Below are 15,247 nucleotides of genomic sequence, written 5' to 3'. Positions count from 1 at the left end.
GGGCATGTTGCAAACTGGAAATAGTGCACTGCTATGATTTTTTATTTTTTTCTATCTCTATATAAAATCAGAGTCTTTGGGCAAAAATTGTGTTAAAAAGAAAACATAAAATCTTGGCTTTCTATGACATTCATGAATTGGCAACGGATGTCAATTTCTGCAGTTAGATACTTTTTAGTTTAAAGTAAGCAAGGTCTTGAGAAGCAGGCCACTGGAGATTTGGTGTCAACAGTAAAAATTAGAGTTATTGGGTTTTAAAAATAACTATTAAATCAATGTGTTAGCTAACTGTTTGCACCAAGAATAGAGTTTGTAAAGAAGTCACAACAGACTGTAAGAGCAACATAATGCCTCTTTCATTCCTTTTTTCCTTGTTTTGGTCAATACTATCTTGCAAGAAAGTCAACTTGTTACAGAGAAAAGTATAAAATATTCTGAAGTTTGGAGATTAACACGGATATGTATAAATGCATGTACACTCTGGTGTTATCAACTATCAATTTAAATCTGATAGTAATATGATATTTATGCTCATTTCTACAATGTATTCTTGATTAAAAGGTTTTGAATGTGGTACGAATGTTAAGTAGCTTACTGAAAGCCTGTGCAGATGGCAAATGAATACGCTAGATATAATCTATGCCTTCATTTAGTTGTCAAGATCTAATTTATTATTGGGTAAATACTAGAACTGAGAGTATTTTGGTTGTGAATTATTTATTACTTATTTTTTTAGCTTTGGCCTTCTAAATTTATGAGTTAACTAAAATACATTTATGAGTTAAACTTATGCATTAAATAAATTTTTGAGTTAACTAAAATATTTAAGTAAAAATTCATCAAATCACCAATAAAATAATTTAAATTTAAGGTGAGTCAATGACTAGCTTCCAAAGATTGGCTTGTCCATTGTAGTTTTACTACTCAGGGTGCTGAGATAATCCTTGAACCTGAGTAGAGCACCATTAGATTAATGACCTACTACCATCTGTTAAACAATGGCATTTGTTCGTCACCTGCTCTTTATGTGCTGCAAAGATCCAATACATTGGAACCTTCCATTCACCATAATGGCAAGCCTGGTACAGAGGGCTTCACATTCTTCCATGCTAAAAGACAGAGAAGGGTTATATTCAGGGCACAGAAAACTTGGGTTGAAGTTCATGAGCATAAACATAATTGTTTCATTATGGCACTTGGAAATACTATTTTAGTTGCTTTCTTTTCTTTATTTTTTGAGATAGAGTCTTACTCTTGCCCAGGCTAGAGTGCAGTAGCTTCAACATGGCTCACTATAGCCTTGACTTCCTTTGCTCCAATGATCCTCCTGTTTCAGCCTCCTGAGTAGCTGGGACAACAGACGTGCACCACTACATCTGGCTAATATTTTAATTTTAATTTTAATTTTTATTTTTTTTTGTAGAGATGGGGGTCTTGCCATGTTGCTCAGGCCAGTCTTGAACTCCTGGGGTCAAGCAATCCTCCTGCCTTGGCCATCCAAGGTGCTGGGATTACAGGCATGAGCCACCATGCCTGGCCTAGTTTCTTGATTCTCTTTTAGTTTTTAGTTCTCTTAAAGGAGAACAAAAAACAATCTTTTAAAATATAAATTAAATGTCTTCAGATAAGGTTTATTACTGTTTCTTCTAAAACTCAAGGCCATCTCTCTTTCACCGGGAATGGCCCCTCCATCAAACCTAATATTTCTTTCAAGCTTTGATTCGAGACCTACACTTTCTCAGAAATGTTTTCAAAATAACACTAAGTTTTTTTCATTATGCTTCACACCCCATATTCTGGTGGCCTTCCTATTTTTGGATTTATAACTAGTTAGCCTGTACTTGATTATACAGGCTCTAATTTCATGGTCTATTATAATTGGAGGTAATTTTAGGTATTACCCTGTCCACCACATACAACAGTTAATGGAAATTAAATGATTGGCTCCAGTGTGCTGGGGCAAAGCTACGATATAAACAAGTTTCTTGATAATAAGCAAATTGAAGACTTTTCCTACTATATGACAATTATAATACAAACATAAACTTAATATAAATTATAAGACAAGACCATCCTCATAAGAGAAGCACAGATCAAATGATTTAATGTCTCTTATACTTAGCTGATTGGAAGTGTCCGCTTCATGGAGGAGAGGCATGTGAGCTGGTCTGGAAGGACTGGTAAGATTAGAACTTGGAGAGACTTTGTGAAAAGACCATTTCAGGCTGGGCACGGTGGCTCATGCCTGTAATCCCAGCACTTTGGAAGGTTGTGGTGGGTGGATCATTTGAGGTCAGGAGTTTGAGACCAGCTTGGCCAACATGGTGAAACCCCACCTCTACTAAAAATATAAAAATTATCCATGCATGGTGGTCAGTACCTGTAGTCCCAGCTACGTGGGAGGCTGAGGCAGGAGAATCGCTTAAACCTGGGAGGTAGAGATTGCAGTGAGCGGATATTATGCCACTGCACTACAGCCTGGGTGACAGAGGGAGACTCTGTCTTAAAAAAAAAAAAAAAAAAAAGACTATTTCAAGTAGAAAACACAGCCAGAGAAGGGGCCTGGAGATGGGAAGAATACAGAACCAGGAGTCGTTCAGATTGACTGATAGAAGAGGGTATGCAGGGGAAAAGACTGAGAATTTAAGATGAGGCCAGAGAATAGAGGGCCTCACATGTTGAGCCTAAGGATTCTGAACTTTGGCAGGCAATAGGGAGCCATAGATGAATTTAGAGGGCCGTAAGTCATGAGAAATTTGATGTTAAAAAGACTGCATAGACCTTAGACGCTGTCCTACCACAGGAATTGTATTCTCACCACGAAACCTGCCTGAATTGCTTCTATGACTATAAACATAAAATAGTTTGATACAATTGTGGGCATTCATCGTCTACATATATGTTATACAGGATTACCTTTTCCCATCTGTCATCCTAAGATTGTGTGGATTCACTTTAAAGATTCCACTCAGTTTACCTGTGAGACGTGAGGATGACGGAACATTTGTTCTGTACTTCTTCCGAAATGATCTTCCAGAGGTGCCGTTTCGACTTCGGATCCATCCCAGAGCTCGGCTCATCCTTAATAGAAAGTTACAAGAAAAATTTATCAAATTAATTAAATTTTGATGAAGTTCTTTACATGAATCACTTGTGTTTCACTTCCCTAGAACAGAGATCACTTTTTGAGGTCCCGTGACTAACTTGTTTTATACTTAATAGGCTTCTTTCTGCTGCTGTCGAAAAGCTCAAAATTAATCATTTAAAATTGTCAATCTGTTTTAAAAAGTGTCTCCCTGAAGTTGACATCCTGTTACTTTACTTCTGTCTCTTACGTTTCTTTGGAAAAAAAATCCACTTCAATTACTGGCAAAGCAGAGTTTTTACATTTAATTCTACCTTGCCACATATATATAAGCCATATTAACAAGATTACCACTCTGCTTCTAATAGCAGAATTGTGGCTATGAGTGATAATATGCTATGTGAAGCAGAAAGAACATAATTTGATATTTCAGTTAATTTGTTTGAGGTATCTTTTTAGTTTTCTGTTATTAATTGAAATTTAACACTCCTTGGGAAATAAAAACAAGATTTGCAGAAATTGCCAAGTAGAAAGATATACATTATTTTTCAAATTAAATTATGTTATGAAAAATCATTCAGACATAAAATTAGAAAATGTAGCAATGGATAATCTAAACACAATAACAGATTTTGACAGATGGTTAAAAAAACAAATTATAGGTCAAGATTAGGTAAAAATTTAAAAATATACTTGTAACAAAAATATGTACATAACTAGAGGCTTGTTTTCACAGAAAGGTGTTAAATTTGAAAGGAATGGATTATATGGAAGAAGTAAAGAGCAGAATAGTGATTGCTGGAGGCTAGAGGGGTAGCCGGGAAAGGAGGATAGAGATTGGTTAATGAATACAAAATTACAACTAGACAAGAGGAATAAGTTTTAGTGATCTGTAGCACTGTAGGCTGACTATAGTTAACAATAATTTATTGTATATTTTCAAATAATTAGAAGAAAGGATTTTGAATGTTCCCGACACAAGGATAGGACACATGTTTCAGGTGATAGATAAGCTAATTACTCTGATTTGATCATTGCATATTGTATATAGGAATCAAAATATCACACTGTAATTATTATGTGTCAATTAAAATTGTAGTTACATAATTTTTTAAAAATAAAGAAATCAGTGTTAATTTGGCAAAACAAAGAATACATTGTCATTGCTCCTATTTTTGAAGAAGACAGCATATTAAGTAGATGCATACAGAAGAAAACTTGGTATGTTTCATAGTCTATATTTCAGTTTGGTTCATTAATACATAATGTTAATAGAAAACTTTTAACATTTTAAAGTACTTTACATCTGTTATTTCACAGAGGTGCCTAATGATTGTTTTGTTCAATTTAAGGAACATTTACACAATACAATTCCATTATAAGCGTTGATTGGCAGAGATATAATGCATTATAAGCTTTTGGTATTATAGAAAGATGGGCTGTGCATCATTCTATCTGGCAGTTTAAATGACTTGATCCACTCTATGACTTAATCCCTGAAATAATGTGGTGACTTATAACTGCATTATGATTCCTTATAGTTAAGGCTCTTTGAGTTTGGAAGTCCCTGAATGATGGGGATTTTCTAAAATAAGGGCAAGTGTATTTCTCTGAAATAAACACTCTTCCACAAAGTTAGACTTGGGTGCAGAATATTACATCACTACTAGATGTAATTTATATTTCCAGGCGATCAATTAAATTTTCCAGCTCTTAAGAAAAATGTAAATGTGGAATGCATTTCTTCCCCACCCTACCCATCCCCCAGTTCAGATGAAATAATATGATATCCATCACATCCTAAGCTAGACAACTCATATTTTTAAGTAACAAGCAAATAAAATTTTAGCACAACACATTGTCCTAAAATGTGCCTGTCCTCCATAGTAGAAGCTGGAAAATGTGAGTTCACCTGCTGAGTTCCTAATAGAGAGAGATGATTTCTTCTATAGGTGGGAATCAAATTCTACCATGTCCCATAACTTTACTTACTTATATGAGTATCCTGAATTTGTTTCACTTACCATTTCCATGCCAGTGTTTCCTCTGAAACGCACTAAGCCATTGCTTTCAGTTAAAACATTTTGAGGGCATATTGTTATGGTAACTATTTACTGATATAAATTCCTTCATTGAGATAGTACACATAAAGTGCTTTGTATAATAGCTAACACATAGTGAGACCTCAATAAATGTTGACTGCAGTGATGATGATGAAATGTTAATATGCACTGTCAGATATGTTGTTCTAATTATGGAGTCTTCTTTTTAAATAATGATTCTCTTACCAGCAGTAGAATGGAAGGTTTCCCTATCAAGGCCAGGGCAGTGGATAATTTTCTTTTTGTGCCATAACTGCACATAGAGGTAGCTCTGTCCTTGAAGGGCATCAGGTGAAGTCTCCTAAGGAGTTTATGAACAATCTGTGGGCAATAAAAGAGGAGCTAGGTTGACCTTCCTGTGCCAAAACCCTTGAAGCACTAAATGGAAAAAAGATGGTCATGGGAAGAAAATTTTATCATGGAGAATATATCTGGAAAAAATGAAAACACTTAAATTCAACATAGATTTTATTTTTATTTTCAAAGAATCACTTAAGGATTAATAGTTTAAAGAGATTTCTTTAGAGGCTTATTTTCAGATAGGATTCCCTCCCCCACCAAATAGGTACGTGTGTTTACAATTGCAGATTGAGCTTTCTGCTGCATGACCACAAGATTCTCTAGTAAGGCTTAATAGAGCTAAAACAGAATTCACAAGGCAAGGTTCACACCGACTGTTATCACTGCTTCCTCTTTCTTCTTACTGAGGGGTGAGTTGTCACAAAGGCTTTAAGTCTATTTAAAACTGACCCAATATCAAAACTTTAGCACATTAGGAAGCATGAGTTCTTGTAGTTATTTCTGTAGTTAAATAGTCCTGGCAAATAATGAAATCCTAGTTGAACTTAAACAACAGGTCCTCAGGATTGCAAAAGCAGAAGAAACTGCCCTAAGGGTTAGCCATCTCATTAAAATGGCAAACAGTTGCAGGGAGATATAAAGCCACAGATCAGAAACCAAAGTGGAAACTAATCTATTTTACTTGGGCATTTTGCCATTAATGCTATGTGTCAGTGTTAATCCAAACACTAAAAGATGTACAGGCATCACCAACCAATGCTTAGCCCAGAGCCTAATGCAAGTGTGATCCTCTATTTGATATAGTTCTTCAAAGGGTAACTGAACAAACACGGGGCAAGGAGTTTGTAAAGCTAACTTTATAGGTGCATATGTAATACAGAAGACCAAACTAAGAGGGACTCATTGCCTTTGCCACTGCCAGAAGGAAATGACATAGTTTTCCAGTTGGTTTTGTGGGGAATTGTGGGGCAAGGGGGATGACTGCAGAAACAATAATGGTTTCAAATTAACTAGTTTTTCACACTTGTACTCACTTCTTTAATATCCTTTTCTGGAATTCCATGTACCCTGGCATAGAAATACAAATGTTCTTCCACAGTTACCAGGTCATCTAAGGCATCTTCCTGAGGACAGTAGCCAACTAATGAGCTGTGAGAATCAACGTGACCCAGAGATCTGAATTGAGAGAATCAAAAACACAGATGAATTTCAAAAGATTCATCCCTCCTGGTTCCCAAATGCCAGGAAGGTAGCTCTATTTTGGTCATGGTGGTCAGTGACTTTGATAAAAGGGATAAAATAACTCCACTATCAGATTCACACTTAAACGTTTAAACATTTCCACCCACCTTAATAGTTTTTTCTCCTCTAAGGATTGAAAAATATCACCACAAAATAACATAAATGTTCATTTCAATTATTTTTCTCATTAAATTACATTGTACCCAGTACATGGAAGCATTAGCTTTTCATACCCAGTCTTATTTCTGATCAGAATGTTTCCACTTGAAGGAATTATGTCTCCTGTCAGCATCTTGAATATAGTGGTCTTTCCTGCTCCATTCACTCCAAGAAGGCCAAAACACTGGTTTGAGGGAGAAAAAGAAGATGTAAACCTTAGTCCAAACCCATGACATATTGCTTTTGTATCTCTTTCCCTCTTCTCTCTGGGTGAAATAAATTACTGAGAAAAATAAATCACTGGAATTATTCATGGATAGTGTAGTGCTCTTGATAAAACTTTCTCTTCTAAAACAAATGGATAATATGTATCCTTTTTCCTTTAACCATCTAAACATTTATATATATATATATATACACACACACATAGGACCTATTTTACATATTTATGTTATATCATCCCTCTCTGTGACATGATCAAATACCCCACAAATAAGATCTGCTAACCCAACAAAGTAATTATATTTATAGATTTCACATTATTTACACAAAGTCACAACTTTACTGAATAAGCTATTGAGGCAATAGTTTTTTCATATTGTCAAATAAATTTGATGCGTGTAGTTTGCAGCTCTGCTTGGAAAACTAAGTGGCGTAGCCATATTTGCATTCTCTTTCCAATGCTGCCTTACTTAATATTGCTTCTGTGAAAATGGCAAGCATATAAATAAACAGATGCAGTACTAGGACCTCACTTCTGAAAACCGATGTCTTTATGATGTTTTTTGAGGAGGAATGGAAATGAAAGGCTGAATACAGCACCCTGAACGGGCTTCCTGACCAAAATGTACCCCAGAGCAAGTGGACAGTAGGAACGGGCCCAGGACTTGCTGTGGGGTAGGACTTGTTGAATTCCTTCTGCCTACTGGGAAGTCTCATAGGGTAAATAATATTAACTTTTGCACCAACTTCATACCTGGACATGTGTACAATATATATACAGTCAGCCCTTCTTACCCCTGGGTTTCTAATCTTTAGATCTAACCAAGTATGGATTGAAAATATTCAGGGGGAAACAAAGCATCTGTACTGAACATGTACAGACTTCCTGTGTTCTTATTCCCTAAACAATACACTACAACAACTATTTACATAGTATTTACATTGCACTGGGTATTATAAGTAATCTAAAGATGATTTAAAGTGTACAGTGGGATGTGCATAGATTATATGCAATACTACATTATTTTATGTCAGTAACTTGAGCATCTGTGGATTTCTGTGGATTTTGATATCCTTGGAACCAATCTCCCATGGATACAGAGGGATGACTGTATATGTATACACATATACATGTGTATGTATATATATGTGGATGTATGTATATATATATGCATGTGTTTATTTTTTCCCATGGAAATATTCAGATTAACTTTTATATTGCTAGAAAAAACTGTGGGAAAATAATTAAGATTTTTTTCTTTTTTTGAGATGGAATCACTCTGTTGCCTAGCCTGGAGTGCAGTGGTGTGATCTTGGCTCACTGCAGCCTCCACATCCCTGGTTCAAGCAATTCTCCTGCCTCAGCCTCCTGACTAGGCAGAACTACAGATGTGCACCACCACGCCTAGCTAATTTTTGTATTTTTAGTAGAGATGCAGTTTTACCATGTTGGCCAGGCTGATCTCAAACTCCTGACCTCAAGTGATCTGCCCACCTCAGCCTCCCAAAGTTCTGAGACTTACAGGTGTGAGCCACCGTGACCAGGCAATTAAGATTTTAACTTGTCACATAGTATGCCAATGAAAAGGACAGGTAGACAAAACACAGTTTTTTACCTCTCCAGCAGGTATCCCAATGCTGATATTGTTTACAGCTATAATCTTTTTGTGGATAAGTTGGTAGGTCTTTGTGAGACGATAAAGTTGGACCAAGTCAAATTCAGCCGCACCACTCTCAACTCTTAACCTCTCAGCCCGCACATCTTCATCCTCGTCTGTTGTCTCCCTTACAGGTGAAGAATTAAATTTTCTGAGGAAGAGCCTAAAAATGGACCCAGTGGTTTTACATCAGTAATTTTGAAATGACACCACTCAATTCTGACAGGTTTTAATAGGTTTTCATGTCACTAACAGCATACTACTCATCATTAGACATCTTTTACATTTGTAATCAATTATGCTACTCAGATAACATAAGAAATCTGTATAGACTCTCTTTACTGTATTCACTATGATATTTGGGAAACAGCTTTTGTTCTCCCTGCCTTAAATGTTTACAGGTCCACTGTTAAGATTTATAATTCCAATTTCAGTGATAAGGAAGTGAGTATGTGTTTGAAGGTTGATTCCTAAAAGAGGAACTAAGGAACTCCACAGGCATTAGGAAACTCATCACCTACAAAGCTAAGACCAATGATCATCTTTTTAAAAAATCCTCTCAGCTGGGTGCAGTGGCTCACACCAATAATCCCAGCACTTTGGGATGCTCAGGCAGGCAGATCACCTGCAGTCAGGAGTTTGGGACAAGCCAGGCCAACATGGCAAAACTCTATCTCTGCTAAAAATACAAAAATTAGCCAGGCATAGTGGCACATGCCTATAGTCCCAGCTGCTTGGAAGGCTGAGGCAGGAGAATTGCTTGAACCCGGCAGGCAGAGGTTGCAGTGAGCTGAAATCACACTACAGCACCTCAGCCTGGCCAGCAAAGCAAGACTCTGTCTTAAAAAAAACAAAAAAAAATGTTTTTAAATCAAATTTTAAAAGCCTCTCTACTTTTAAAAAAAATTTTAGAAACAGCATAAGATCTGCCCTTTTAACAAAACTTTAAGTGCACAATACAGTATTGTTAACTATAGGCACAATATTATACAGCAGATATATCTACATTTATAATCATCAATACTATGAATATTATTGTTATTTTGTACTTGATTTACTGTTAATGTCTCACGTAGGATCTAGCCAGTATTTTAAGGTTATCAGCCCTGCAAACTCATTAAGTCCCAAACCCACCTCAATATCTTGGCTAACAAATACCAAAAAAAAAAAAAAAAAAGAAAAAAAAAATAATCTAGGCTTTCTTCCCAATGTCCCTGTTTCTTCTGATGAGAACCCCAAAGACCCCAACTGTAATGTTTTGTTCAAATCTTCCTTATTCTAAAATCATATAGCCAGTCTCCAAAGACTGGAAATGACTTTTTCTTTTTTTTTTGAGACAGAGTCTTACTCTGTCACCCAGGCTGGAGTGCAGTGGTGCAATCTTGGCTCACTGCAACCTCTGCTTCCGGGGTTCAAGTGATTCCTGTGCCTCAGCCTCCTGAGTAGCTAGTATTACAGGCATGCACCATCATGCCCAGCTAAGTTTTGTATTTTTAGTAGAGATGGGGGTATCACCATGTTGGCCAGGTTGGTCTCGAACTCCTGACCTCAGGTGAGTGCTGGCCTCCCAAAGTACTGGGATTACAGGCGTGAGCCACCACACCTTATAACACCCTATCATGGATTATTCTCTGCCTAGTCCTATTGCCATTGTAGGATTTTACTTCTCACCTAGGTTTCTCCAGGAGCCTAAAACTGCTTCAGGGTCTCTAACTCTTCCATTTGAATCTGCACTACATCTACAAAATTATACTTCTTCAAGCACAACTTCATCATGTTTCTCTCTGTTTAAAAACTCTTAATCAATGTCCATTTATTTGTTGAATAAAGCCCAAACCATATCTCTTTACCAGGCATTTAAGAGATTCCATAATCTCCCAACTACATTTTAAACTATAACTTCTACTTTTTCATTACATATATTCTAATTCAATTGTAATACTTCTTTCTTAAATATGCTCTATTTCTCTATATCTGCTCTTTGATTTCCACTCATTATTATTATTTACTTAAAATTTTATTTGTCAACAGATGATACACATACATGGCATTAAAATTTAAATGGTACCGAAGAATATACAGTGAAAAGTGGTGATCTTCAACCATATATAACTCTTCTCAGCAGAGGCACTCACAATTAGTCTATGGATATATCTGCATTAATATTTCTTTTCTTTTTAATTTGAATGGCAATATATTTACACATAATTCTGAACCTTGCATTTTTAAATTAATAAATATTAAAGACACTTCCAAATGTTACATAGAGAACTGTATCATTATTTCTAATGGCTGCTTAATGTTCTATTAGCGAACATTTTAATTAATATATGTAATTTAGCACCTAAGTGAAGGACATTTATATTGTTTCTATTCTTTTGCTATTAGAAATGGTTACTATGATGAATAACTTTAAATATACATAATTCTGTGTATCTGTGAGCCTCTGTGTTAACATTCCAGAAATGGAATTGCTGGGTCAATGGCAGGTATATTTCTTCTCACTTACGATTCTGTCTTCACATTTTCTTAGTCTTCTTTTCCCAACCTTATTGCCAACATGCTCCACACTCAATCCTCTTTCCCCCCTTCTGCCTTGAAAGTGTTTTCCATTTTTTCAAACTCAAAGACTACATCTTTTGTTTATGTTCATATTTTCACTTCACCACTGTATCTTAATCTCTTGAAGGTTAACAACTATGCTTCTTTAATTTTATTCCCTCACTCAACAGCAATACTTGCAGTCACATATTAAGTTTAGATAACTATTTACTAGAATAAAATGGTGAATTATGCTAGAATTTTTTAAAGTTTTTGAGCCAAACATTTCCATGTTACGAATGGAAAAGCTGAGACTATTGACTTTTTTCTCAGTAGCTTGAACTGAGCTCTGTTTGGATGTCAAATGTTATGTTTTCATTATATTTACCTGAATTTCTTTATCAGGGATTCATTGATTAAGAGTCTCAAGACAAAAAACATGGTGCCCTGAGAAACCAAAGCCACAAACATTGCACCTAGTTTATTCATCTCAAACGTTTCATTTGGGTATTCCACTCCATATGCTTTTAAGAAGTCCAGGACCGACTGTTGTTGAGAAAGTTCAATCAAACCATAGCCAAAACAGAATTGTGGGAAAATCAGAAAAATGCGCTTGAGAGTTTCAGAAATAAGTTCTAAAGTCTGAAATAAGAGAAATAAAAAGAAAACTCAGTGTTAAGCTTCCAGTAGCTGACAAGAATTTAAAACTAGAGGTAGACAAACAATGGAACCTGAAAAGCTTATCTAGATTGGCAATTATTTCCCACGGAGGCTGAATTTGCATACACATATTTAGTATACTAAATGGTGGATGTTTATCACTGAAATATAAACATAAAGCATTATTTGAGGCAACCTATAATGTTGGACCTAACCCTGGAGGCAAAATTTTTTCTTTTCTTTTCTTTTTTTTTGAGACAGAGTCTTGCTCTGTTACCCAGGCTGGAATGCAGTGGCGCGATCTCGGCTCACTGCAACCTGGGTTCAAGCAATTCTCCTGCCTCAGCCCCTTGAGTAGCTGGGGCTACAGGTGCATGTCACAACGCCTGACTAGTTTTTTGTATTTGTAGTAGAGATGGGGTTTCACTGTGTTAGACAGGATGGTCTCCATCTTCTGACCTCATGATCTGCCCATCTCAGCCTCCCAAAGTGCTGGGATTACAGGCGTGAGCCACCGCACCTGGCTGGCAAAATTATTTCTAGACCTGCCTTTGATTCCAGGAATGTAGGGCTAGCCAGCATGTTGGGGTCTGATACAGGGCATCGTTATGTGCCTGAGGGAGGGAGGTACTTGGTACAGTAAAGTTTTGGAACCCAAAGTAATCCCTACTTGGAGAGGGAATAAAATGGTGAAATGAAGTAAAAGAGCCAACATGTCTCCAAGAGGGGCAGGTAGCTCATTTTCACATTATTCACACATGGGCCAACTACTTCCACTTCATGAATTTTCTTCCTTCTCCCAGAGTGTGCTTGTCTAGTCCTCACTTCACTTCATTTCCTCTCTATTCTTTTCTGTTCAATTGCCTGGCACTGTTAGTGCCTCTCTTCTCACTAATCGTAATTGTCAGCAATGAATGGAAAGTGATGCTTACAATGAAGTAGTCTCCAATATGTGATTGAAAGGGAATGAATTAGGTTTTTTTCTCTATGAATGTTCAAATGAATCCTAGCTCATAGTCATATAACTAAGTCATTGTTCTTGTCACCACCATATCATAAGAATTTGCTGATGTTTAGCTGATCAATAGATGTATGATTTATGTAGTGTCACACAATACATCTGATTTCACCTCTGGCACCCCACTCAAGCCCTATCAGATGTCAATAGTTTTGACACTCAGTAAATGTAATGATAGGCATTAACCTACATGAGGCCCAAAAAGAATTTTAAAAGCTGTAGTTTCTCTTCTCCCAAATTTAATAGAATCAAATGATATTCTTCTTTTCTGAAGAATAAAGAAAATCTTTCCACCTGGAACATGTTGAAGCTTTTGATAAATTCATTGAAATTTAGCAGAGTAATAAAGGACCTTACCGGATCATTAGGCTTTTCCTTGGAAAGAAAGTATACCACAGACAGGGAAACAATGGAATTAATGCCAAAAAACAAGTTGACACACACGTAAGTGATGAAGGCCATTCCTGTTTCATGGAAGAGCCCAGCCAGTAAGTACATCCAAGAAAATGTTGCATACCTGCAGGTAAAAACACAAAAAAAATTACAATTATGCCTTGGACAGGTATGGTGGCTCACACCTGTAATCCTAACATTTTAGGAGACCAAGGCAGGTGGATCACTTGAGCCCAGGGAGTTTGAGACCAGCCTGGGCAACTTGGCAAACCCTGTCTCTACAAAAAAAAATTATGAAAATCAGCCAGGCATGGTGGCATGCACCTGTAGTCCTGGTTATTTGGGAGGCTGAGGTGGGAGGGTCACCTAAGTCCAGGAGGTCAAGGCTGTGGTGAGCTGTGATCATGCCACTACACTCCAGCCTGGGTGACAGAGTGAGATTCTGTCTCCAAAAAAAGGTCTTAATTATTCTATTTTACAAAAAATAAAAGTTTAGATGGGCTTCCAAAGTAAAAATAACCATTAAGGATGAGTTGTCAAGCCTTGCAACTAGATCTCTCTTTCATTCCTTTTTGACAAATCCAAAGAGTGTTTTTAAAGACAGTAAAAAGCCTCTTTTAAGAAAAATAGTTCTACATCATTAAAACTATAAATTAATCCCCCTGAATATGGTATTATCCCGCTAAGCAAGACTTTTTGGTTGCTCAGAAATATGAATTTAATCAGTATAAATCTTATAAAGTTAAGGAAAAATGATGACACTGTTCAAGTCTAGCTGAACAGAATGAGTATGCTTAGAAGCTGGCTGGCCTGTTTTGAGCAAAAACTTGAGCAATTTCAGGGGCAATTAAATAGATCTAGAGACAGAGTTCCTCCATCAGCTACAATTGCTAATTAAGGGTTACTACTATGTATTCAGGGTAGAGAGGTTTGTTATGCTAAGCATTGATTATATCAACCTGTATTACCTGTATTAGCTTAACAATATTACGTGTGTGTCCTTAGACATATATAAAAAGATAAATACAACTAAGTATACATGAATGGTTATACACTTTAGAATGCTATATATCCTCATATAATTAGTCAATACATAAATTCATACACGTACACACACTTTTCTAGTCCTTCTAAAGCTTTCATTTTTATGTCAATGAGATCCCATATGTAAATGAGAAAGCATGACACTTGGCACCCAATAAATGCTTATTAATTTTAGGTATTACTATTAACACTAATTTTCAAAAGTATTATACTTTACAGACTGTGGACTAACAAGTACAATGTATTGTTATTTGTCACTCACATCAAATGAAACCCCAAGACAATTGTAATTTAGCGAATGAGATTTAGTGCTATTTGTGTCTACCGGCATTCAATTCTGTTAGTTCTTCTTTCATTGCTTAATCAGCAGCTTACCCAAACAGGAGAAGTAGGAGAGACACAGCACCTAGATTGTTTTCACTGTAGAATGCGGGTAACTTGAATATTGCAATGATACCAATTGAAAATGCTACAGGCACCAAGTAGAAAACCTATGGAAATATTTAAAGCAATGTTTAATATGTCACAAGTATTTTTCAAAAAATATGTTTAATATGTCACAAGTATTTTTCAAAAATCAATAACCCATCTAGTTTAAAACTGCAAGTTGACCTAGAAAATGTGAAGAAATGAATTTTTATTTATGTTCCCATTGCTTGTAACATTCAGCTTATTTTACATTGATTTCATTTCAGAAATTGTCTCCTGCAATATGAGGTTAAGCCAATCTCCATCTTTACAGATGTACAAGGAGTCCCTGGTGTTCCTGCCTCCAGGCTTTGAGGCTTGGGACGGTTCAGTGACAGAGGTTCAGTGAGAAAGA

General features: G+C 36.3%; 1 protein-coding gene and 1 long non-coding RNA gene across 2 annotated transcripts in view; one reads left to right on the top strand and one right to left on the bottom strand.

The window, feature by feature from the left end:
* The window catches only part of ABCA12 (ATP binding cassette subfamily A member 12), a 192,855-nt gene that overhangs the window by 5,501 nt on the left and 172,107 nt on the right, over nucleotides 1-15,247 (bottom strand). The window contains exons 42-50 of the mRNA XM_017534981.2: nucleotides 14,800-14,915; nucleotides 13,345-13,504; nucleotides 11,698-11,951; nucleotides 8,727-8,931; nucleotides 6,963-7,072; nucleotides 6,522-6,663; nucleotides 5,374-5,508; nucleotides 2,978-3,081; nucleotides 1,017-1,109 (exon numbers count right to left, since the gene is read on the bottom strand). Coding sequence (XP_017390470.1) covers nucleotides 1,017-1,109; nucleotides 2,978-3,081; nucleotides 5,374-5,508; nucleotides 6,522-6,663; nucleotides 6,963-7,072; nucleotides 8,727-8,931; nucleotides 11,698-11,951; nucleotides 13,345-13,504; nucleotides 14,800-14,915 — 1,319 coding nt within the window. The remainder of the gene's footprint in view (nucleotides 1-1,016; nucleotides 1,110-2,977; nucleotides 3,082-5,373; nucleotides 5,509-6,521; nucleotides 6,664-6,962; nucleotides 7,073-8,726; nucleotides 8,932-11,697; nucleotides 11,952-13,344; nucleotides 13,505-14,799; nucleotides 14,916-15,247) is intronic.
* LOC108308925 overlaps nucleotides 1-15,247 on the top strand; it is a 162,234-nt gene that overhangs the window by 141,766 nt on the left and 5,221 nt on the right. Inside the window, exon 3 of the long non-coding RNA XR_001827110.2 lies at nucleotides 5,775-5,897. This is a non-coding gene — a long non-coding RNA (uncharacterized LOC108308925). The remainder of the gene's footprint in view (nucleotides 1-5,774; nucleotides 5,898-15,247) is intronic.

The sequence above is a fragment of the Cebus imitator genome, unplaced genomic scaffold, assembly GCF_001604975.1.
Source record: "Cebus imitator isolate Cc_AM_T3 unplaced genomic scaffold, Cebus_imitator-1.0 Scaffold89, whole genome shotgun sequence".
Taxonomy (NCBI): Eukaryota; Metazoa; Chordata; class Mammalia; order Primates; family Cebidae; genus Cebus; species Cebus imitator.
This window is presented reverse-complemented; position numbering and strand designations above follow the sequence as displayed.